Source organism: Mesoplodon mirus, assembly GCF_964341445.2.
Source record: "Mesoplodon mirus genome assembly, chromosome: 15".
Taxonomy (NCBI): domain Eukaryota; kingdom Metazoa; phylum Chordata; class Mammalia; order Artiodactyla; family Ziphiidae; genus Mesoplodon; species Mesoplodon mirus.
The window spans coordinates 64,160,260-64,183,770 of record NC_138991.1 but is presented as its reverse complement, the minus strand read 5'-3'; the positions used below and the strand labels follow the sequence as shown (position 1 = coordinate 64,183,770).

At 59.9% G+C, this 23,511-nt stretch overlaps 2 protein-coding genes across 5 annotated transcripts; both read left to right on the top strand.

Annotated features, from left to right (window-relative positions):
- Positions 1-5,562: 5,562 nt before the first annotated feature.
- On the top strand, positions 5,563-6,647 carry NPW (neuropeptide W). The gene is made up of 3 exons (XM_082645355.1): positions 5,563-5,579; positions 5,672-6,230; positions 6,465-6,647. Exons 2-3 carry the CDS (start codon positions 5,917-5,919, stop codon positions 6,547-6,549), a joined length of 399 nt encoding a protein of 132 aa, XP_082501481.1. The 5' UTR covers positions 5,563-5,579; positions 5,672-5,916; the 3' UTR covers positions 6,550-6,647.
- A 5,044-nt stretch (positions 6,648-11,691) lies between these two features.
- On the top strand, positions 11,692-23,087 carry NHERF2 (NHERF family PDZ scaffold protein 2). Of its 4 annotated transcripts, XM_082600524.1 has the most exons (7): positions 11,692-12,081; positions 14,526-14,726; positions 20,435-20,614; positions 20,976-21,129; positions 21,207-21,250; positions 21,618-21,680; positions 21,913-22,212. In XM_082600524.1, the coding sequence occupies exons 1-7, from the start codon at positions 11,869-11,871 to the stop codon at positions 22,069-22,071; spliced, it is 1,014 nt and encodes a 337-aa protein (XP_082456650.1). In that variant the 5' UTR covers positions 11,692-11,868; the 3' UTR covers positions 22,072-22,212. The 4 variants fall into 4 exon arrangements, with proteins under 4 accessions (XP_082456650.1, XP_082456651.1, XP_082456649.1 ...); XM_082600525.1 differs by lacking the exon at positions 21,618-21,680; XM_082600526.1 differs by lacking the exons at positions 11,692-12,081; positions 14,526-14,726 and adding an exon at positions 17,608-17,915.
- Positions 23,088-23,511: the final 424 nt, after the last annotated feature.

Below are 23,511 nucleotides of genomic sequence, written 5' to 3'. Positions count from 1 at the left end.
CAGGCCCTCCTCTCTTCTGACCCTCGTCTTGGGCCAGCTCTGTCCTCCCAGAGCAAAATGTTTAATGCTCCAAATATTGATGGGTCATACTTATACTAAAGTGTTATTCGTTGTTCATTCGAAATTCAAATTTAACTAGAAGTCCTGTATTTTTATTTGCTAAATATTGCAACCCTATTAGGAGCCCAAAATCTCTTTCCAACCCAGATCTTTCTTTTGTATTTGGGACACACACGGGCGTGGTCATCGGGCACACACACGCGCTTGCGCACACACAAACACAATCCCTATCAGAAAAGACAACACGTGGTGACATCAGTCTCTGAACTAGGAGCAGTCTCCCCCAGTCCCGATAGAAAGGCGGGTAGAGAACCTATCCTCTTCATGGCTGGGCCCACCCAGCTGAGCCCGGAGGCTTGACTCAGAGAAACATCAGGGCAGGTTTGCTGATTGGACGGTTGTGAATCCTGGGGCTTTGAGCCTCTGCAGCTGTTGGGGGGCCTCCTCACTACCCTTGGGGGCCAGGCACACTCAGGACCTCCCTTCTGCTATCACAGGAGGCTAGTCCGCATCTGAACCCTTCTAGAAAAGTGATGTGTTGTGGGCGGATGAGCTTGGACTTTAGAATCAGAAATGGGCTGGAAGACTTCCCTGGCTGACCAGTGATTAAGACTATGCCCTTGGGCTTCCCTGGTAGCTCAGTGGTTGAGAATCTGCCTGCCAATGCAGGAGACACAGGTTCGAGCCCTGGTCCGGGAAGATCCCACATGCCACGGAGCAACTAAGCCTGTGCGCCACAACTACTGAGCCTGCGCTCTAGAGCCCGCGAGCCACAACTACTGAAGCCCGTGTGCCTAGAGCCTGTGCTCTGCAACAAGAGAAGCCACTGCAATGAGAAGCCTGCACACCGCAGCAAAGAGTAGCCCCCGCTCGCCACAGCTAGAGGAAGCCCGTGGGCAGCAACGAAGGCCCAATGCAGCCAAAAATAAATTAATTAAATAAAAAAAAAAAAAAGACTATGCCCTTCCACTGCAGGGGACACGGGTTTGATCCCTGGTCAGGGAACTAAAATCCTGCATGCTGCACAGCCAAAAGAAATAAGATTTTTTTTTAAAGGGGGGCTGGAAACCCCAGTTCAACTACTTATTTGCTGGTGACCTTGGTCAGCTCACTGAGCCTTTAGCTTCCTCCATTTGCAAAACAGGGATCATCACACCAATTAAACCTGGTGGATTGGCCACATGCAGGTGTCATCTCACCCTCACAAAACCCCACTGAAAGGACAGTAAAGGGATTATCTTTCCATGAGCATAAAGAAGAGGAGAGGAGCAAGCAGTAAGATGTAAGCAAATTGTGGAATGACAGAAAGAAGGTGGAGGGTGACTCATTTTACAAAGCATTGGGGGAACCCCGATGAGAAGTTTCACTGAAGGTGGGACTGAAAACAGGAGTGCATGGAAGTCCATGCATTGTCTGGAGGCCTGGGCCCAGTCCACCTCCAACTCACCCTCAGCAGGAGACTGGAGGATTTTCCCCTAAGGAAACTCACCAGCTCAGAAAAAAGATATTCATACCCCACAAGGGAATGAAAAGCTGTCCTCAGACAGAAAGCTTGTTGTAGCTGAGAAGTATGTGAACATCAACCTGGCCCAAGCTCTTACCTCGCTGACCTGTGGATTTCTGTGTCTTTCAAGCCCTGCCTGGAGTGGATCATAGAAGCAATAAGAGGAGCATCCTTGTTCTCCTGGTTGCTGTCTGCGCATATTTACTACTTACCGACTTGCAAAATGACAGCCCCACATCCGTCCACTATATGTGCTCTGCTTGTCCTAGACCCCTTGTCCTACCATGCCCAGGACAGCCTCACAAATGCCAACCATGCTGAGGTTGAGAAAATTCCGATCCAAGGTGATAGATGAGTTATTCTGGGGCTTCTGGCTAGGAGGTGGGGTAAAGGAGCCCCCTAGGGAGCTGAAATCTTTTCTACCTTGATCTGGGCTGTGGGCACACAAGTGTAGGCATATGTAACAAATGCAATTGTTAAGATGTGCACACTTTACTCAAAGTATCTTATACCTCCTTAAAAAGACCACCCATTTTTAGAGTAGCAGTTAAGTTTATGATTTCAAAATATGGAGGCAAATACTAGGAAAAATAGCTGAAAGAATTGGAAGTAGTTGCCCCTGGGGGGCAGGATGGGGATGTGAAGGGGTGGAACAGAGACAGCTTTATTTTGTCCCTTATACTAGCATTTGGCTTATAATGTATATGACCTTGATATTATAAAACATAATAATTTTTAAAATGACAAAATGGAGAGATTTCCTCATTTACTGTGTCATTAGGATGGGGTTCCTGTTGGCAGCCAGGCTCTGTGCCTGGGATGGGGGCCGTGAGTATGAGGCAGACGTGGTCCCAGTCTCCGGAGGGCTTGGTCCAGTGTCAGGGGAGGTGGTGTGCAGATAGTCAGAAGCCATGATCAGTCAGCTTCTAGAAGGGGCTGTGTGTGGATGAAAGGAGTAGTGAGCCCCAGAAAGACAAGGCGGCTCTCATGGACCATTATGGCCACTACCTCCTCTGGCAATAGACTTTTGGCTCCAGAGTCCTAGGTGGGGGAGGGCTGGCACAGAGCCCCTCTTCCTGAGCACTCCAAACTAGGAGCCACCAGGGACCATCAAGTTGTTCTGTGCTTTTCTCCCTTACCCAGCCCTGGGCTCCCTCCCTGCCTGCCTTCCACATACCTCCAGCTGACAGGCAGCCGCCCTGCTCTGTCTTAATGTGGCCTTCATCCTTCACCTGCACACTGACATTTTCGCTCCCTCTGGTTCGCAGTCATAAACAAGCAGGAGGGATTGCCGGTATTTGAACTTCAGACACCGAACGTATCATTGTGCAGAGCATTTTTTTTCTTTGCTCAACGTTGCGTTTTCAGATTTACCATGCTGCTAATTGTAGTTCTCTTAAATTTTCCAACTGCGCAGAAACGTCCATTACAGCATAGGCCATGACTGATCAGATTTCATATCGATGACGTTCTCCCTGCAGAAGCTCCCTGTTTGCCCAGGCTGCAGTCCCCTGCATCCCCTTATTAGGGAGGGGGCGGCAGCGCCAGGGGACCCTGGCAGCCCGCTTGTGCTGCACTGCCCGCCCACCAAGCACTCCAGGCAGCTCTCAAGATGGAGGGGCCCCAGGAGAGTGAGGCAGAGGTGGGAGGGGGCAGCTTTCCACTCGGCCTACTGGTCCTTTCGGTCCTCCAGTCCCCTCCAGGTGCGCAGATGGCTTCCTCTGTACCCCCTCCCTGCCTGGTCCAGCGCTGTCACCCCTACATCAAAGGGATTTCTCTGACAGTTTAGGGGACTAGGCAGCCGCTAGAACAGCAACAGCAATTAGATGGTAGCCATGCCATTTATAGAGCGCCTACTGTGTGCCAGGCACAGTGTCAAGATGTCAAGACCCAGCCTGGATTTTTTTTTTAAATATTTATTTATTTATTTATTTAGGCTGCGCCAGGTCTTAGTTTCGCATGCGGACTTCTTAGTTGTGGCATGCATGTGGGATCTAGTTCCCCGATCAGGGATTGAACCTAGGTCCCCTGCATTGGGAGCGTGGAGTCTTACCCACTGGACCACCAGGGAAGTCCCCCAGCCTGGATTTCTTTTCTTTTTTAAAAAAATTTATTTTATTATATTTTTATTTTTGGCTGCATTGTATCTTTTTTGCTGAGTGCAGGCTTTCTCTAGTTGGCAAGTGAGGGGTTGTAGTGTGCGGGCTTCTCATTGCGGTGGTTTCTCTCGTTGCAGAGCATGTGCTCTAGGCGCCCAGGCTTCAGTAGTTGTGGCTCACAGGCTGTAGAGCACGGGCTCAGTAGCTGTGGGGCATGGGCTCAGTTGCTCTGCGGCATGTGGGATCTTCCTGGACCAGGGATCGAACCTGTGTCCCCTGCATTGCCAGATGGATTCTTAATCACTGCACCACTAGGGAAGTCCCAGCCTGGATTTTTAATACTTACAGCAAGCTGACCAGGATTATCTCCAGTTTACAAATGAGGAAACTGAGGCAGAAGTGGTTGAGGCACTTACCCCTCCCCCCACACCCACCACCATCAAGCCTGGGTCACTGGGCTCCAGGACACATTTCTCAGCAGCTCTGCAGGGCCTTTGTGGGGAGAGCTGCTGCTGCTGCTTCTAGACCTCCCCAGGGGATCACCAGAATCTCTCTGCCCCTCATGCCTCAGAAGCAGGCACCGTCCTCGGCACCCCTCAGCCCCTCTGTTCCTCTTCCAACATGAAGGTCTGAGAGCAAGGACAGACTCAGACTCTGTTCCCCCATGCCCCCGGGATCACACCTCCTTTTTGCTGAAGAGACAGGCGGAGGGGGATGGGAGGTTTCCACTGAGCACTGCAGCTGGGGTCCCCAAACTGGAACTCTCAGGCTGGGGGTCTAGGTTGGGCCCCACTCCCCCTAGTGCTTACCCAACAGGTGACCTGGAACAAGTTAATTTTCCCCATGCCTTAGGTTCTTCATTGGTAGATGGAATCAATCATTGTCCCACCTTGTGGCATTGTTTGGAGATCAAAATAAGATATTTCAGGATCCCTGGTGTCTGGGATCTAGAAGGTGCCCCGTGAGTGGTGTGGTTGCTGGGGGGTGGGGTGAGGTGTGATTATTTTGAGGGCTGCATCCTCCCTGGTTTAGGACTTAGGCAAGAATGGGTCAGGCCCTCCCCTCTGGAAGGGGGCTATTAAGCCCAGGCAGGCACAGAGGGATACTCTGGGAGACTATTCAGAGAAGGGCTATTTAAGAAGGATCCTGAAGGATGAGTAAGAGTTTGCCAGATTGAAAAGGATGGGATGTCCCAGGCACAGAAGCACAGAGGTGGGCAAACTCATGGGTTGTTGGGTATGGCAAATGAATTGAGACTGCCCTGGCCAGAGAAAGTGGTTTTGGGGGGGGATCATAACCAAAGAGGAGGCTGGAAGACTGCAGAGCTTATCCTTCCCAGGCAGTATGAGGGGCTGACTCTTTATTCTGGGAGCCTAACCTAACCACTGTTTCAGAGAGGGTTTGATGCAGCCAAACTTGCAGTTGCAAGCATCCATCCAGCTGCAGCTGGGAAGTGAGTTGTTGGGGAGAAGCTAGGGGTTAGGGAGGAGAGGAATGGGTGTGGGAACAGATTTGATAGCTGTGTTAGACGAGGACAGGGAGCAGCCCTCCAGGGGGAACATACACAGAGGGGTCTTGAGGGGTGCAGAGGGCCCCCACCAAGCAGCTCTCCTGCTTTACCCCAGTAGGGCTCTGCTGGCCTCCCTGTCTTTGCTCTGCTTGTGCCCCATCTGCAAGAGCTCTGGCTCAGGGAACATCCTGTCCCCCCATCCCTATGCCTGGAAGTTCCTCTCTTTGGGGGGAAGAGGCAGAGGGGGCTAAGAGAGGGGATCAGGGGAGCCCCCAGCAGAGCGTCAAAATGAATTCTACCTAGAGGCCCACTCAGCCAGGGTGCTTCAGTAACACACGTCCCCGCCCCGCAGCCTGGGCTCCTCCTCTCACTTCATCCCTCCCCCTACCCTTGGGGAGCCCCTCAGGTACCGCGGGGGCGAGCAGGGGCGGGGCCACCGAGCAGTTATAGCTGGACCCACCCGCACCAACTCCTAACCTGTAGCCTCCCGCACTCCAGCTTCCCGACGCTGCGCGCCCAGACCCGACTGAACCAGTTTCTGGTCCGCCCTCCGGGCGGCGGTCAACGTGAGCACCCTGGCGCGGGGCACGGGGGTGCGGAGCCCCGGGCGGGGGCCCACTGCGAGCCGCTGGCTGATCGCATTGCTGTTGCTGCTGCTGCTGCTGCCGCTGCCCGCCGCCGCCTGGTACAAGCACGTGGCGAGTCCCCGCTACCACACGGTGGGCCGCGCCGCGGGCCTGCTAATGGGGCTGCGCCGCTCGCCCTACGTGTGGCGCCGCGCACTGCGCCCGGCTGCCGGGCCCCTTGCCTGGGACGGCTTCGGCCTGGGCGTGTCCCCCCAGGGGCCATCTGCCAGAAGCACCGTCTCTGGGGGGCCCGCCGCCCGCGATGCTCTGTTGCTTCCCTCCGGAGTTCAGAAATTGTGGGAGGTGCGACGCAGAAGCTCCCGCGCAGGGCTCCCGGTGAGTGCGCCTCGCAGCCCGCGCGCCCCGAAGTCCGCGCCCCAACCGGAGCTGCGGCTGGGATCCTACTCCTGGACCTCTGAAGAGCAGGCCAGGTACGCGGGGAGAGGAAGGGGACGGGGACAGCAGTGGACGAGGGTGTCTCGGGAGATCTGAGACCGGAGCGCACGTCTGCCTGCCCACAGGGCACCCTACAACCTTTCCATCCCCGACTCCCAGTAGAGGAAGGCTTTCCTGGGGCAGTCCCTACCCTTCCAGCCTGGGGAGTCGGGGGAGCGGTAGTGGAGGTCTCACAACCCTCTTCCCACGGTCCTCTCTGTTCTTTCCAGAGCCTTCGGAGTGTCTCCTGCTCAGTCATGGTCTGCTCAGGGAACCGCCTTCGCCAGCCCCCGCCTCTCCCCAGAGCCGTCCTGATCGCAGCCCCTGCCCGCGCCCCCACGCCTGACGCAGGCGGAATGTCTTCTGCCAGCAGGCCGGCAGTCTGGTCAATAAAACCTGCCTAGTTGCCGCGCCCCGGTGTTTGACGCTTTTCCTCCGCGATGTGTACTTTGTCATCTAGCTTCGGGGTGCAAACAGCCGCGCCCACGTCCTGGCAAATGTCAGGAGCCCTCCAGCTGGCCCGGGCAAGCTCCCCCCAACAGCCGAGATCTGTATGCCCTTGCGGGGCAGAATGGGGGACGGAGGCAGACTCTGCTGGGGGCTGGGTCCCCTTCTCCCTTCTCTGCCAGTGCTGCCCCTCCTGTTAGGGGGTGAGGTCATCAGACCAGGTCCCAGGGTCCCCCAGCAGGGAAGGGGTATCCCACGGTGGGGGGAGGGCAGTCAGACCCTGTGTCCTGCTGCCATTTACCAAGGTGTGCAGGAGGAGGAGGGCAGTAGCTCACACCCTCCGCGCTGAGCTGGAGCCCCCACTCCAGCCTCCCAGGAGGCCCCCTCACTATGCCCCCTGGCCAGCATGGGGAGAATGCCCTCCCCGAGGGGGTGGGACCTTAAGACCTGGCAGCCCATCCACCCTTTTCCGCATCTCCCAGCATTCATTTCAAACCCGGATCTCCTTGGAACCCCTCCCTCCCCTCAGCCAAGGGCTTCCAGAGACAAAGTGGGAAACCCCTGGCCCCCTTCTTTATTGCCATGGCCATGATCTCTCCCTAGGGAGGAAGGGTCCCTCCACCTGAGACCCCCTTGCCTCCTCAGGGACCCCTCCACCTCTTATCCCCTTCTGCATTTCCAGTTATTGTCTCCAGTCCCCCCATATAAATGTGCTCTGCCATCTTGAATAGCAAGGACCTCCCTCCACCTGGGTCCCCTTCCAGTGCCCCCCTCACTCCACCCTTCTGCTCCCCCTTCAGCCCTCTTCAATGTGGTCTCAGACTCCCACAACTGTCCTGGACCTCGAAGTGCCTGGTCACTGTGCCCTGATGCTGTCTGCCCTTGGAGTCCTCCCTTGGCCATGTGGCAAGGCTGCCCTTGGGGCAATCAGCAAGGACAGGGGAGGGGTGGCCTCATGTCTGTCTAGCTCTTGGCTTTGGGGTGCCCACATGGAGCCAGCTCCCACACTAACCCCCTTGGCCTCTGGAAGCACCCTCTGGAGGCCTCTTCCCACTGGCAATTTCCTCTCATCTCCTGGGTGCACCTTTCTTCCACATGGTCTGCTAATATGGGTACTCTGTTTTACTCCACCCTTCCAATTCTTACGGACTCCAGAATTTATTTACTCTGATTCCATTCAGTATTTTTTTCTTCTAGGATCTGCGCTGGGGGAAGTCACAGACCACTGTGGTCAACCTCCTCTCCCCCAACTCTGCCAGTGCTCTTGCCCCTGCTCCTCACTGAACTTGGCCTTTCAAAACATGGGTGTCCTGACCTTGTCACCCCCAGTGTACAACACCTCAAGGGCTCCCACCACCCATGCAATGAAATCCATGCTCTGAGGCTGGGCCCTGTTCCACAGTCTCATTCCTCCCTCCCCTTCCCCACACAGCCTGCAGGAACTCTAGGCAGATTCCAGAACAGCCCTGTGGTTCACCCTGCCTGAGGACTCCAGGGCCCCAGGCCAGGTTAAATGCCCCTCCTGGAGGCTGCCCCAGCCCTGGGCTTCCCCTTGCCAAGGTACACAAATCTGTTTCCCTGGGTCTCAGTGATGTTTCCCCAGTGCTCGCCAGGGCCTGGCACCAAGTGGCCTGCAAATGTTTGGTCACAAGTGCTGGAACACTCGGTGAGGGCCTAGATTTCATGTTGCCTGAAGATACCCCAGTCCAGGGAGGTTGGTGCCAGATTCAAGACGAGAAAGCAGAGCCTGTTAGGAGCTCAGCAGAGGCCCAGCTTCTCTGCTACCACCCCCATGGTGCCCCTATGCTCCTGCAGTGCAAGCAGCCCTAGGGCGCAGGTGTCACTCCAATCCCCCACTCGGCAGGGCTGGACCAGTCAGAGAGAGAGGTGGAACCTTGGGCAGCTCCCCGGACGATGTAATGCCACTCATCGCCGGCAGGAGGCGCTGCGCGGCTGCTCTCCCGGGCTACAGTCTCACTCTGCTCCTCTGGCGATGGGAGGAGGTAGGCGGGGCCATCCCAGGGTGGGCGGGGCAGTCCACCTGGGAGTCCTCGACCGCGGGCCTTATGCGCTTCCGCACTCTTCGATCCTCGAAGCCTCTCCAATTCTCTCTTCCTCTCATCTCTGGGTCTCTTGTTCTCATCTCTCTTCCCGTTGTGCTGGTCCCGCCTGCTCCAATGTGGGGCTCTGAAGAGAGGCCTGGCGAAGTCTGAAGGAAAGGGTCGTAAGCGACGCCTGGTCATCGCGCGAGGCCCTTAATGCTTATTAGGGAGGGGGCTCCGGCCCTCCCTCTGACAGTGACAAGGCCTCTGCCCACGGTCACACCAAAAGAGTCTCTGCCCAGGCCCAGGCTCTGCCCCATCTCCGCAGGGAGGTAGGTTCAAAGGTCAGAGGAAACCCCCTCCCCCGAAACAGGAGCACAGGACAGTCCTACACCAAGTGGACCTAGGGGAGAGAAGGACTGGAAGATCTGACATACTTCCTTTCCCTCTGTCACATCGCAGCGGACCAGGATGGCAGGAGTGGGGTGAGCACAGGAGCGTGAGGGGGTGGGGGTCACACAGACCTCTGCTCACCTGCAACTTGCCCGCCTTCCCGCCTGCTGCTGGCCTCGTGCTCACCTCCCCCAGCCCATTCCCAGCGACCCAAACAGCTTCCAGCCCAAACACTTTTCAGTGCACACTTCCGGGCCACTGCCCAGGCTTCTCCCTTCCCTTTGCTGCCTGGCCTCTCTCCTCTCGCACCTCCGCACAGTGGGGCTGAAGGAAGAGGCCTGGGAGAGTTTGGCCAGAGAGCTGCTGGGTCACCTTTCTTCACCTCTGTCACCCCAGGTGCTCCGTACTCACCCTGTTCCCTCTCACTCACTCCTGCTCTCCCTTCGGAGTGGTTCCCTGCTGCCTTTATTCTGTCGCTTTTACCCACTTCCTTTGCTACCTGTCCCCTTTGTTACTCTGATGTTGGCTTTGTTACGCTGCTAACCTTTCTTGGTACCTCCTTGGCTTCTCTTTTGCTTTGGGGCCTCCTTTGTTATTCTGGGGCGCAGTGTTCCTGGCCCCTGGCTGTGACCACATCCCTTGGTTACCCCACCCTCCAGTGGTGTTCTGTTCCCATCCATCTTCACTCACAGGCTGAGTCCTGGGCTGCAGAAGGCTGATCTGGGAGTGTCTGTTCTACAGAAGGGGAAGAGGTCTCCAAGCCTCCTGACCCAAGGGATCAGGGGTCCCTACTTTCCCTTCCCCTTGGTCTGGGGGTCTCCCCTCCAGCCACCTCCCTCATCTCTGGTATGGCCTCAAAGCTATAGCATGGCAGGTCCTGGGTGGTCCTGGTTGCTATAGGGTGACCCCTAAACCCCACCTGGGGTGGCATATGGTGGACCCCACTGTCCATACCCACCCTCACTGCCTCCGGGGATAGCAGTACCAGATTGGGTTCAGGGAGGCCAGTCACAGGTCAGACAGGTAGCCTCTGGAGAGACAGACAGACAGACAGACAGACAGATGGAGGTGGCTAGCCAGGCAGGAGCCTATGGCAGCATCATCCAGTAACTCAGAGGTGGGGATGGGGGAGCAGCCTTGCCACTTCAGCCTAAGTGGCTTTTAGGGGCAGCAGCTGGGGTGTGGACACCCAAGGGGCTGTGGCCCAGGAGGCTGCCTAGAGGCAGGCCCTGTGCTTGGGCCGGGGCTAGGAGCCCAGGCTGCGGGTAGTGGCAAGGGAAGAAGGAGCAGCAAGGACTGGGCCTGAGCACAGCCTGCTTTTCCCCTCATGGGGAACTGTCTGGGCTGGCTGTGCCTGACCCCTGGGGGCCAGGTATGTGCAGGGTGCTGAGCAGGGCTGGGGAGGGGCAGGTTGAGGGTGAGCCTGCAGCTCAGCTGTCTTCCTGTATGTGTGACTGAGAAAGCTGAAGAGGGTGGACTTGGGATCTCACCGTCCTGGGCCCAAGGGGAACATGGGGAACCTTGCATGGGTCTCTTCCCTCTCCAGACCTGTTTCCTGATCTGTAAAATGGCCTGAGACTCCTAGGTTTGTCCCAGGTAAAATGTACTCAGAGAGGTACACAAAGAATAAATGACTGTCCATCGGTTAGGAGAAGGGGGCATTCATGCTGGTGGAGGTGGAGGGAGGGGAGGGGAGGAAGAGCTGGGGTGCAGAAGGGGCCTGCTCAAGGGAGCAGCTCCTGTGAATGCTGACTGGCTAGTGCTCAGAGGCCCAAGCCGTCAGCACATTTCATTCTAGGTCAGGAGGAGGGTAGCAAAGACCCCTTCCTTCCAGCCAGACAAGTGCATGTCATTCCCTCAACTTTTGCAGTCACCCACCAGGCCTGGGATGGGCAGAGACAGGAGTGAGGGGCCCTGGCAAAGGGAGGGGATGGTGGTAGGGAATGCTTAATGGTCAAAGGTAGCACAGATAGGCACAATCACTCCTGGGCTGGGCCAGGAAGTCACTCAGTCACTGACCTACAGGATATAGGAAGGGGCTGCTGCCTTGTCATTTTCAAACCCCTCTTTTTGCCTCCTGGACCATCCTGGGACTCTGTGCTGGGTCAGGGAAGCTCTGGGTTGCAGGAGGGATTCTGGTACAGGAACGGGGCATGGGAGGGGAGAGAGGGGAGGGGGAGGGGGGTTCCCGAGGAGGGTGGGCAGAGCCGTGGCCCTTGTTCTTACCCTCGGGCCCCTGTATAGGGGTTCCTCAGTCTAAGGATCCTTCTTCCATCCCCTTCCCGCCTCAGGGGCCTGCCTTGATACCCCTGCTGCTCATACAGTAGGTGCTCAATAAATGTTACTGGCATAGGAGGCAAAGGTGCTGGCGCCAAGAAGGCTGCCCAGAATGGTGGCGAGAAAGAGGGGTCCTGGTGATTCGGGGGTCCCCTGACGCCTCCCCCAGGGCCTCCCTGGGCTGGCGGAGCGCGGAGGCAAGGGAAATGACCAGGGTGGCTTGGACCCGGGGCGGGGGCGGCGGGCGGAGGGGGCGGGGAAGGGGCGGGCGCGGGGGCGGTGCCGCAGCCAGATCCCGAGCCGGAGCAGGAGGCGACGGGAGCCGAGCGGGAGCCGCCGAGGCCACCACCGGGTCCCCAGCGCCGCCGCCGCTTCCGCGCCCACCCCCGGCGAGCCGGCCCCCGCGCCCCTGCCTGCTGGCGGCGGGCGTGAGCGCCGTGGCCAGCCCTTGGCCGGCCGGTGGGCAGCCGGCACCATGGCCGCACCGGAGCCTCTGCGGCCGCGTCTGTGCCGCCTGGTGCGCGGCGAGCACGGCTACGGCTTCCACCTGCACGGCGAGAAGGGCCGCCGCGGGCAGTTCATTCGGCGCGTGGAGCCCGGTTCCCCGGCGGAGGCGGCCGCGCTGCGCGCTGGAGACCGGCTGGTCGAGGTCAATGGCGTCAACGTGGAGGGTGAGACGCACCACCAGGTGGGTGCCTGCGCTCCATCCCCGGCCCACCGCTCCGCCACCCCCCATCGCCCCCATCCCCGGAGCGCGTCCCTGCCCCGCGCGCGCGGAGGGCGCCAATAACCACCGAGCTCGAGGCTGCCTGCGCCCAGGCCTCAGCTCCCTTCTCCGGGCCAGGAGGGGATCGCACAAGGGCCTGCGGTGGGCTCCCGTGGAGAGGTGGGGGACGTGGCCGCTGAGGCAGAGGCAACCGGACTCCTTCCTAGCCTCCTCCAGCCCGGGTCGGTCCTGCACGGAGCGAGGCGGTGGGGGGTGGAATCCTGGCAGGGAGGGGCCCGCATTGCGGTTCCTCCCTGTCTCAGCCCTCGCTCTTAAGTCTTGTTCCGGCCTCAGCGCAATGTGTGGAGGAGTTGGCCCCTGGGGGTCTCCCTGTGCCTGGGGATCGGGGTGCTTTTCTATCAGCGTGTACACATGTGCGTGTGTACACAACTGGGTATGTCTGTGAATGTACAGGTCCCTCGTTTGTGTACCTGCGGGGGATGTCACAGGGAGGGCACACCTGTGTGTGCCTGCATCAGTTGAATGAGTGTGTGTGCTGGACTGTATGCACATGAGTATACAGGTCTGCACCCCTAGATATGTGTGTGTGCGTACAGATCTGCATGCCTGGACGTGTGTGAACTGGGGGATGTGTGTGTGTGTGTGTGTGTGTGGGTACCCTCCTGTGTGTGGCTGTGTATATATGTGTCCCGGCCTGTGTGTCTGCCCACCTGGCTATGTGTAGTCGTCAGTGTGTCTGCAGCCAGTGTACTAGTGTGTGTCCTGGCTGATGGTGTCTGGGTCCTGGTGGGAGTCACCGCTGTGGCAGCACATTCTTCTCCAAAGAGGCTGCTGGATGGCCTGGCAGGGGTCACTGGTCACAGCCCCCTGCCCCTCGCAGCTGAAGATAAAGGCCAGAGGGAGGTTCTCTGCAGGTTCTGACCCCTTGGGGGTGTCCATCTCCCACTGACCAGGGACTCACCTGGCTTGGGTCCAGTCTTCCTCCACCCCTTCTACTCAGGCTCCTCTGTGTCCACCCAGCACCTGTCTGTGTGGCCAGGCCTGGGCCTAGGGATTAGTAAATTGGCTGGGCTGGGAGCTGAACTCTCACTTCTACCCTTGGAGATTTTGTCTGTCCATCTGTCTGCCGTCCTTCTGTCTTTTACCCAGAGTGTCAGCTGGATAGGCTGTTTGCTGGAGGATGGGGGTCAAGGCCAGAGAGCTTGGATTGACAGGCCATAGGGAGGGCCTGGTAGAGCTGGCGCCTGGCCTCTGTTTAACAGTTGCTGCCACCCTTGCCCCAAGAGCAATGCTTATCCCAGGCCTCCTGGGGCGCTGGTCTCTTAAGAACTTCACACAGGACCACTTGAGACCTTCCCACTGTCTTGGGAGGGAGAAGGTACAGTTACAGCTCCCATTTTACAGATGAGGAAACTGATGCTTGGGGATACTGGGTGACTCGTCTGGGTCCCACAGTCAGGAAGCATGAGGGTCCTGGGGTCCTCCTGTGACTCTGTGGCTCATGGGGAAAGACAGGTACAGAGGAGGGCTGGGGCAAAGATGGGCCTGGTTCAGACCCTCCTATCTTTTGACAACATCTACTGAGCAGCTGGTGGGGGCCCTGTCTGTCCTTTCCAGGCCTTGGGGTAGGTGTGGGGTGTTGCCCTTCCTTCCCCAATGCCCAGTGGGCACTGCCCCTCCTGCGGGCACACACTAGCATGTATGCTCCGTCACCATGCACATGCTCTAGATACTTCACAGACACCTGTGTAACCACACCTGTCCCACAGGTGGACCTGCCCCTCCCCACCTCTCCCTGCTGTGTCTGAATCCTGCTTTCCGGGTTGTGGGTAGGTACCTGAGGAGATGCCTTGCCACAGGAACCCAGGTGTTCTCTCCGCAGGTCCAGTAGGAATAGGTCCATTGTCATGATCTGGAAGAGAATGGAAGGCCTAGCGGTAGGGGTTTAGACCACCATGTTCCACCACTGGAAAAGACAGAAAAAGGCACAAACACACTGAGACTGTGACCCAGGGAGACAGTTCTCTCCTTCAAACCCAGACCTAGAGACACCCTGAAACAGAAGGCTGCGGGGTGCAGGCCGCACACATGCACACACGCATACTGAAAACCCGAAGCTCGGCCGAGCACCGTCTTTGTCACTTCTTGGGCCAAGGCGAGGCCCTGCGAGGCCCCCGCAGCCCTTGCAGCCTGGGCCCTCGTGTCCGGAGCCCCAGGAGAAGAGGGAGGGAGCTGCTGGAGTGGGGGTGGGAGGCGGAGCCAGCGGGCCTCTCGATCCAGCCGCCCACCCCTGCCCCTGGTAGGCTCGCAGCCTGCCCACAGCCCTGGGCCAGCCCGGGGCGGTGCCGCTGCCCATGTGCTGCCTGGAGTGCTGGCCGTGACCTCCCACCACCCACCTGTCCCAGGTGGTACAGAGGATCAAGGCCGTGGAGGGGCAGACTCGGCTGCTGGTGGTGGACAGGGAGACGGACGAAGAGCTCCGCCGGCGGCAACTGACCTGCACCGAGGAGATGGCCCAGCGAGGGCTGCCGCCTGCCCACGACCCCTGGGAGCCAAAGCCGGACTGGGCACGAGGGGGCAGCCTCAGCTCTGAGGTTGCCCAGAAGGTATGGTGGGCTCTGCCCACAGGGACCACCCTGGGCTCTCCCAGAACCACCTTCTTGTCCTCCTGACAGCAGTCTCTGCCTCTGGTCACCTCCAGAAGTATCTGTCTCCGTCTCCGCTGCCCCTCTGGGCCCCTTCTCTGCCCCTGGTGAAAACCCTCTTGGCTACTTGGAGCCACTCTTTCTGCCCTCAGCCTGTGCTCTAAACCAGGTAGTGTCAGGGCAACCTGGCCCTGGTCCACTGCCCCCGTCTCTGGCCCTCCTTCCCCAGGACGCTCCTCAGAGCCACTTGTCCTAGGAGGGGTCACTCTGACAAGCTACCCCCTCCCTGGCCTAGGGACTGAGGAACCTGGGGAGGGGCTGCTGGGATGTCCCGGGACTGAGCGTGCTCAGCTCTGTGCCTGTGTTGGGTGTCTGTCTGTCCGTCTGTCTGAGGAGCCTGCTTGTGCTCTGAAGGCCTCAGAGGGGCTGACCCTCCTCCATGGTGGCAGCCGAGGAGACTCTCTAAGCTGGGTCCTCAGCTCCGGGGTTTGCAGGGGTTGGGGCACCTCCCTCTTCTCCCTGCTCCCCCCTCCAGACAGGAGGAGCTAACTGGGGAAGAGCTGGGGAAGGGGGAGGTGGTGGTGGTGGGGAGTCTAGTTCTGTCTCTTTCTAGGTAGCAGGGGCTGGGCAGTGGCCCTATTGGGGCAGCACCTGGATGCCAGGAGGAAGAGCCTGCTTGTCCTGCCCTCCTGGAAGCCCCGTGCCCTTACTACCTTCTGTCTTTTGTGCCCCTACTACCTTTTTCTTCTTTTTTTTTTTTTTTAAAGAGAAAAATCCTTTAAAGGAAGATTCAAGCCGAGGGGCTCCCCAGAGCCCACTTTGAGAACCACTGGCCTGGGGCTGGTGGAGGTGTGAGATCTGACATTTCTGGGTGTGCAGGGGACCCTGACACCTGCCCTGTCCCTTTCTTGGATGTCTCCCAGGCGAGCTGGCCATGCCTGTGACCTGGATCCTGTGGGGCCTCGTGTTTCTCCTGGAGGGGATGGCATTCCCGGTGGGGAGACAGCCTGGGCACAGGCAATAGCATGAACCCCTGCCCCCCGTTTTTGTTCTTTGTGGCTCTAGGGCAGGCTGGGGGGTGGTGGTTAGGGCCACAGTGCCAAGTCCTGGAGTCTGGACTTTGCCCCAGGGCCACTGAAGGCCAGAGTAGGGGGTGTTAGGATCAGATTTGTGATTTCAGGGGAGCCCTGGGATGGTGCGCTGGCTGACCACCCCCCCAAACTGAGAGCTGGAGCCTCCCTCCTTCCCAGGGCATCTCACCCCCAGGAGGAAGCGCCCCTCCCCCGCTAGGCGTTTGTTCATTGATTTAGACACAAATGGCTGAGTTCACCTTCCTGTGGAAAACTCTGCCCTCAGGCCTTATCTGGAGGGTGGGGAGGCACCTTGTCCTTGGGTGGGACCTTCCCCCTCCACTATTTCAGGCTCTGGGGGCTGCAGGAAGCCCTAGGAGGGGTCTTCCGCTGGTGTATTTTTTTTTAATTTATTTTTATTCAACTTATTTTATTTTTGGCTGTGTTGGGTCTTCATTGCTGCGCGTGGGCTTTCTCTAGTTGCGGCGAGTGGGGGCTGCTCTTTGTTTCAGTGTGCGGGCTTCTCATTGGGGTGGCTTCTCTTGTTGCGGAGCACGGGCTCTAGGTGCGCGGGCTTCAGTAGTTGTGGCTCGCGGGCTCTAGAGTGCAGGCTCAGTAGTTGTGGCGCACGGGCTCAGTAGTTGTGGCTCTCTGGCTTTAGAGCGCAGGCTCAGTAGTTGTGACGCACGGGCTTAGTTGCTCCGCGGCATGTGGGATCTTCCCAGACCAGGGCTTGAACCTGTGTCCCCTGCATTGGCAGGCGGATTCTTAACCACTGTGCCACCAGGGAAGCCTGCCACTGGTGTAATTTTAGAGGAAAAGAGTGGGGCCCGTCTGGCAGGTCCCTCTGTGGTTGGGGCTGGCAGGGGGACAGGGACCCCATAAGGTCAGGGGAGTCCCTGAGGGCATGGTCTCTCTTTTCCCTCCCAGCCAGAGACCCGGTATTTAATCGGCTGAGCTCAGAGCATGGGCAGGAAGAGCTGGACCTCCGCTAACCTCCACAAACCAGGCTTAGCTTCCGCCCACCACAGGCTGTGAGGGAGCCTGGGTGGACGATGCTTATATACAGGGCTATGCCCGGATAGGGCCTCAACAGCAGTGGGTCAGGAGAACTGGGGACAGATGTGTGTTGTTTGCTTCACGGTGGGGGATGAAGGGGCCCACCCTCCATGCCCTGTGGGGGGAAGGGCTGAGGTGGGAGTCCAGGCCCCAAGGGCCCTTCTGGCTCTCTCAGCCTCAGTGTCCTCCTGTCCTGGGCAGGGAGGAGGGGGTGGGCAGGGGAGGACACTGATGTGGCTGGCCCCTCCCTTCCGGGGGCTGTCAGGGCTGTCAGTGGTGACTCAGCCCCGTTCAGACTGGGCTGGGGTGGCCGCAGCTGCAGTGCAGCTGATCGTGACAGTGATGATGGGGGACCGCCCCGAACAGCGACGGGGCAGCCAGCGGTGCCAGGGCTGCAGGGGTGTGATAGACCCCGGGCCCTCCTCCCCCTCACAGCCAGCCCATGCCTCCACCTCCAGTTCTGGAGGCCTTTGGGGGCTGAGAGTGAGTGAGGTGACAGAGTCCTGCAGAGGGTGATCGCCTGGTACAGGACGTGGTGCCTACAAGAGGGCTTTTGGGGCTCCCTGGTTCCTGCTCCCCATCCCCCCGTGAGCTGCAGCGGACTGCCTTATGTTCTGAGGTCAGGGTCCCCTCCTTTGCCTCCTTGTCTCCCCAGCCCTGGGTCCTGGGAGCAGGGCAGGGCCTCCCAGCAGTTTCCTTCCTTCCTTTCTTGGGACGGAAACCTGGCCGGTGGGGGACACAGGGCTGGAGCCTGAGAAGGGGAGGGGGGCTCAGCCACCACCCTGCTCCTCAAAATGACTCAGCCCTATGTCCCCACCCGTCCCTGGGGAGCCTGGGCCACAGTGGGAGGTGGATAAATGGGGTGGCAGCCTGGGCTGGCTGGAGAGCTCAGGCCACTCCAGCTGGACGCTCGCCGCTTGCCGCTTCTGTCCCGCCTCCTATGGCCCGCTCTGGGAGTGCCACACCACCCTCCCCGGCCCCAGGAGCCCTTCCACGGAGCCCATCCCGGAGGCTTGTGCAGGTCAGGTGGGGTGGGGGCAGGGTGGGCAGTGAGGACACCGGCAGCCAGCTTAGTCTCTGTCCCCCAGGATTGGGAGAGGGGACGCTGGGGACCCTGGTGACCCTGGTGTGAGCAGGCTGGACCCTGAGCAACAATGGGGGCCTTTTTCTGCTAGGGCTGGTGAGTCACCATCTGGGGGGTGGTACAGCCTGGCTCCAGGGGTACCCCCATGCCAGCTTCTTTGTCTGGTTACAGGCATGGCCGGGAGACTAGGGCTTGTCCAGCTCTGTGGCTGCCTGGTAGGGAATTGGGGCTTGGAAGCCTGTGGAAGCCTGAGGGCCTAGCTGGGAGGCAACAGGAAGTGCTCTGAGCCAGGGCAGGAGCGAGGAATGTGAGCAATGCGCCGGGCCCAGCCTGCACCCCCTCCTGACCTACTATGGTGCTGGGCCTCCCCGCGGGCCTTCCCCCTGGGTCGCCACGCTGCCAGCCTTGTCTCCCCACCGTCCCCCTTTGCAGCCCCTCAACCTGAGGGGTCTAGTGCCAAGTTTGGCGCTCCTTGGACCCTGATCGTAAGGAGAGGGACTTCGGCCAGATGTTAGGAGAAACCTCTTGGCTGTGTGATGAGAGGCGGCCGTGCTGGGTTGAGGCAGGGAGATGGCCAGTACGGTCTCGAACCAGAAGTGACTGCATTCAGCCTGGCTTCATGGCCCCAGCTGTCCCCCCTGCCAGTCCTGCTTCCCGTTTGGGGGCCTTGAGAGACCACTCCCTGGAACCATTGTGGAGGGCGTGGGAAGAGGCCACAGGGCCCGGTGCCGAGGGCCCGGTGCCGAGGGCTGTCCTTTCACACGATGGGTCACCGCACGGGTCCATGAAGCCTGTTTGCGAGGATACGTTTGGATGGCTGGTCTCTGACCATGTGATGCCACGCTGCCACCTGGGCCCACTTCCACCACCAGGTGTGCTCATGTCACACTTCCACGGCCACGCATGGCCCTGGCCAGCCTTGGGACCTGTGCTCTGACAGCCTGAACCTGAGAGGCGCCTCAGAGCTGCACACCTGTACTTCCAGGTGTGTCTGGAGAGGGGCTGAGTCTGTAAGTGAGCTCCTGGAGCACCCGGGGGTCTCACAGCCCCAAGTTCAGCCCAGGATGCCTGGCCGAGCCCCTGGGAGACTGAGGAGCAGCAGCCCAGTCCCTGGAATTCCTGGGGTTATGGGGCAGATGGTGGCCTGCAGCGGGGGTTCCAAGGGGGCAGGCTTTGGGGGTCAGGGAAGGGGTCATGGAGAAGGGGCACAGGCTGGACCGGAAGAAGGTGTTCCCCGGGGGTGGGAGGGCCTAGAGACTGAGGTAAGGCACCACCCTGTGAGGAGAGACATGCTTGGTCCCACAGCTGGGCAGCCACAGTCAGATTTGGGGTTTGGGGGTGAGCTCGAAGGCCTGGAGGCTGGCCCTCCCTCAATACAGCCCCCAGCCTGGCCCAGGGTCACTGGCCACACACAGGGAGGTAGAGGGACAGGAAAAGGCCCTGGTGAGCACCCCCACCCTGCATAGTCTCATCTGCACGCGCACTTGAGCCCCAAGCGCCCAGGAAACCTGAGCTGCTGGCCACCCGCTCCCTCCGGCCACCGCCATGTTCAACTGAGCACCAGTGGCCGCTGGCCACTCAGCGCTGTGGTCACTACCTCAGGCCCCGGCTGGGTGGGGGCCCTGGGGTCTGGCTTCTGCCTGCACGGCCCTCCCGCACCCCCAGCCCAGAACCTACTGCAGGATGCCAGAGGTAAAACGGACGCAGAGCCCTGGGGTGTTGGTGGGGGGACCCTCAGGGCAACGTGAGCCTTCTGTGGAGGGCAGGGAAGGTGGGAGGCATCCTCAGCCCCTCACTCTGCTCCCTCACTGGGGCTCCTGCCCAGGCTCCAGCCCGTGCGTCCCAAGTCTCTGGGCCCTGTGGGGGTGGGGGCGGCTCCAGCTTGCTCTGGAATGTGAAAGCAAACACAGCCGCACTGCCATCAGCCCTAGGGAGACCTTTGGGAGCATAAACAAAACAGCCGGTCCTAGAGCCCTACCCTGCCAGCCCCACACTCCGGATGGGGGCTGGGTAGAGGACAGGCGGGGCCCACAGCCTTCCTGGACACTGTGACGAGTGGCAGCTCATCGCACTTGTCTCTCCTAGGCCCCTGGTCTGTGCTCAGCCCTAGCCTTGAGCCCGTTGATTCTCCCAACACCCCTGTAAGGCCCCTGACCCCATCACAGGTCCTTTGTGGGTTTGGAGACTAAGGCTTTGTTCAGGATCCGGAAGCTGGATGGTAACAGGCAGCCTAAGCATCACCCCCCCAACCCCCCCCACCCCGTGTTGGTCTCTGAGACTTGGGGATGCTGTCAGGTGGGGGCATGATGCCGAGTGTGGGGCTGGGGCTCCCTCCCACCACCTCCACTCCTGCCTTTGCACACTGGGGACAGGACCGGAGGCCTCAGGGGTGGGGTCAGCGCCTCTAGGGTGGGAGGTCAGAGCTGGAGCCTCACCCTGCATCCCTGTGCCTGCAGGATGTCAACGGGCCCCTGAGGGAGCTGCGCCCGAGGCTCTGCCACCTGCAAAAAGGCCCCCAGGGCTACGGGTTTAACCTGCACAGTGACAAGTCCCGGCCCGGACAGTATATCCGCTCCGTGGACCCGGGCTCACCTGCTGCCCACTCTGGCCTCCGTGCCCAGGACCGACTCATAGAGGTACCTGCCCTGTGTGTGTATGTCTGCGCCTGTGTCTTTTCTGTTTGTGACTGGCCCATGTCCCCTTTGTGTGTGTCCGTGCCTGCCCGTATGTTTGTCTACGCCCGTGCCCTTCCGTGTGTGTGTGTGTGTGTGTGTGTGTGTGTGTGTCTGTCTGTCTGTCTGTCTGTGTCTGTGTCTGTCTGGGCCCCGGGTCCTCACTGGGAGGAGGGAGATGCTGGGAACCTGAGCTGGTTCTCCTCTTGCTGCCGTGGCTGGTGACAGCGTTGATGAATATTTGATGCCACACCTGGCCAAGTGGCTTGGGGGGCTGGTGGGGACCTGCCCTCAGGCAGCACTGACCCCGTGCTGGCGGCGGCAGGTGAACGGGCAGAATGTGGAGGGGCTGCGCCACGCGGAGGTGGTTGCCAGCATCAAGGCATGGGAGGACGAGGCCCGGCTGCTTGTGGTGGACCCCGAAACAGATGAGCACTTCAAGCGGCTGCGGGTCACACCCACCGAGGAGCATGTGGAAGGTGGGCGGCTGCCCTGGGGCCCAGTGCTGGGGTAAAGCATTGGGGGCTGAGTGGCCAGTGACACACTGTCCCCACAGGTCCATTGCCATCACCAGTCACCAACGGGACCAGCTCGGCCCAGGTGAGAGGGTGGGAGTGGACAGGGTGAGCCTGGGAGACCACAGGGGCACCTCTGGGGGTCCCCAGACCTGGCAGAGCCCCTCCCGAGATTTCTGTCCTTGTGTAGCATGGTTGTGAGACCTAGCCTGGCCCTGTCACTCCCAGCTTTGATGCCCCTTGGATCCGTCTTGGGTCAGCCACACCCCAGCGCCATAGGACACTCGGGCACCTCCAGGGTGTAGTAGAGGCTCAGTGGCCACTGCCAAATGGAGGAATAAATGCAGCTCTGGCGTGTGCACGCGTGTCTGCATGTGTGCGTGTAAGCCTGTGTGTGCACAGCGGCTCCTGGGTGGGGCTCCTAAAGCCAAGCCTTACCCTTGGTTTCCCAGCTCAATGGTGGTTCCGTGTGCTCGTCCCGAAGTGACCTGCCTGGCTTAGACAAGGACACTGAGGTAGCGGGTGCCTATCCACCTCTACTGCTGTTCACACACTGGGGGGCCTGAGGCCTTGGGGGCGGGCATCTGTGGAGCTGTCAGCCTGAGCTGTGAGGCCACCGCCTCTAGGAAGCCCTCCTGGGCCTGCCGCCAGGTGGCCTCTGGTGTGAACTCCCTGGGAAAAGCCACCCGTCTGGGGGCCAGGGTCCAGGGCTCACTCTGGCCACCCACCCACCGTGTCTGCCCCTAGGATGGCAGCACCTGGAAGCGCGACCCTTTTCAGGAGAGCGGCCTCCACCTGAGCCCCACTGCAGCCGAGGCCAAGGAGAAGGTGAGAGCCACCAGGGTCAACAAGCGGGCGCCGCAGATGGACTGGAACCGGAAGCGAGAGATCTTCAGCAACTTCTGAGCCCTCCCTGCCTGTTTCCTGCTGGGCTCCTCCTGCACGGACCTTGGGCCTTGCCCCTCGGGCCCGCCCAGAGCTCCCCTCAGTGGACTGGAGGGGGCATCCTTACCCCCCAAGGCGTGGTGGTCCCACCACCACCCAAGAACCAACCTGTGCCCCAGTGAGACCCCGTCCTGCCCCCCACCCGCTGGGTGCTAGGGGAGTGTGGCAGCAAGATGGGGAGAGAGAGCCCCTGAGATGTGAGATACCCAGAGAGACAGTGAGGGGATGTGGGGAGAGGAAGAGAGAGGGAGAGGGGGGAGAGGGGAGAGGGGGAGAGGGGGAGAGGCAGTGGTGACCCGCGGGGCCCGGCCCTTGCTGCTCTGCCTGGGCCTGCTGACTTAAAGGAATTTGTGTTTTTGCTTTTTTTCCAGAAAGAGCTCTAGCTCCACACATGTTTCCACTTAATACCAGAGCCCTGCCCCCACCCCCCTCAGGACGTGCTCTCTAAATAATTGCAATAAAACAAACCTTTCTCTGCAAACCATTTTCTCCCCACCCCCTCAGCAGCAGCCATCCCAAGCAGGAGTGCCAGGGACGTCCAGGGACAGAGTTGGGGGGCTCGCAGGCCGTGTTCATTGAGGCTTTGGGGGGTGCCGGGGATGCCAGATGTGGCTGTGAGAGCTGCCCCTCTGCCCCGTCTCTGCCCTCCCTGGGGTGGGGTGTCGGGGGTACAGGGCCTGGGCTCTTTGAGGGGCCTGAGGATGTAGGCCCTGTGCCCCTGAGGAGGGCAGACTCTGGACAGGCCCCTTGTACCTGCGTGGCAGTCCCCAGGCCTTCGGGGTGAGACTGTGCGAGAGCCTGCCCCCAGGAAGGACCCCAGGCTCCGGGCTTGGCCCCTGCTGGGAGCCTCCCCCCGAGGAAACCCCACCGACTCTGCCTTCCCCCTGCCCAGAACCTGACCGACCCACATCGCTGTCTGCCCCATAAGCCATAGCACATGCGCGCCTTCAGAATAAACAGGCCTTCCTTGGACCCTGGCTGTCTCTGTCCTTCCTGAGCCTTCATTTTGGGGGTTGGAGGAGTCATGGTCTGGGCAGGGAGGTGGCAGCCTGCAGCTCCCCAAGTCTCAGCTGCTGGAAACAGTGCCATTCCTAAGCCTCCCCTCCCCAAATCCATCCGCTGGCCCCTCTCAGCTCCTGCTCCTTCTTGCTTATCTCTCCAGCGCACTTGGGACCCCTGTGCTTCGGAACCCTGCCCTCTCACCAGCACCTCCCTGTGAAGCCTTCTGGGCCCCTGGCCCCCCAGCAGGTACACGCAGGTCAGGCCCTGTGCCCTGTGGTGCCCTCCCTGGGCCTGCTGGTGTCCCTCTGAGACCAGGTGGCTCTGTAAACACTGGGGGTGGGGCCCTCGTGGCAGAGGCTGGGGCTCTCGGTGCACAAGTTCAGGAAGGGGCGTGTGTTT

What these genes read in the sequence shown, in the direction of transcription:
- NHERF2 (XM_082600523.1), top strand. Translation starts at nt 11,869, where the DNA reads ATGGCCGCACCGGAGCCTCTGCGGCCGCGTCTGTGCCGCCTGGTGCGC. An exon ending in AGGGTGAGACGCACCACCAG is followed by an intron (nt 12,082 to 14,525) that starts GTGGGTGCCTGC and finishes CACCTGTCCCAG; the next exon opens with GTGGTACAGAGGATCAAGGC. An exon ending in CACCGAGGAGCATGTGGAAG is followed by an intron (nt 21,130 to 21,912) that starts GTGGGCGGCTGC and finishes GTCTGCCCCTAG; the next exon opens with GATGGCAGCACCTGGAAGCG.
- NPW (XM_082645355.1), top strand. Translation starts at nt 5,917, where the DNA reads ATGGGGCTGCGCCGCTCGCCCTACGTGTGGCGCCGCGCACTGCGCCCG. An exon ending in ACCTCTGAAGAGCAGGCCAG is followed by an intron (nt 6,231 to 6,464) that starts GTACGCGGGGAG and finishes TGTTCTTTCCAG; the next exon opens with AGCCTTCGGAGTGTCTCCTG.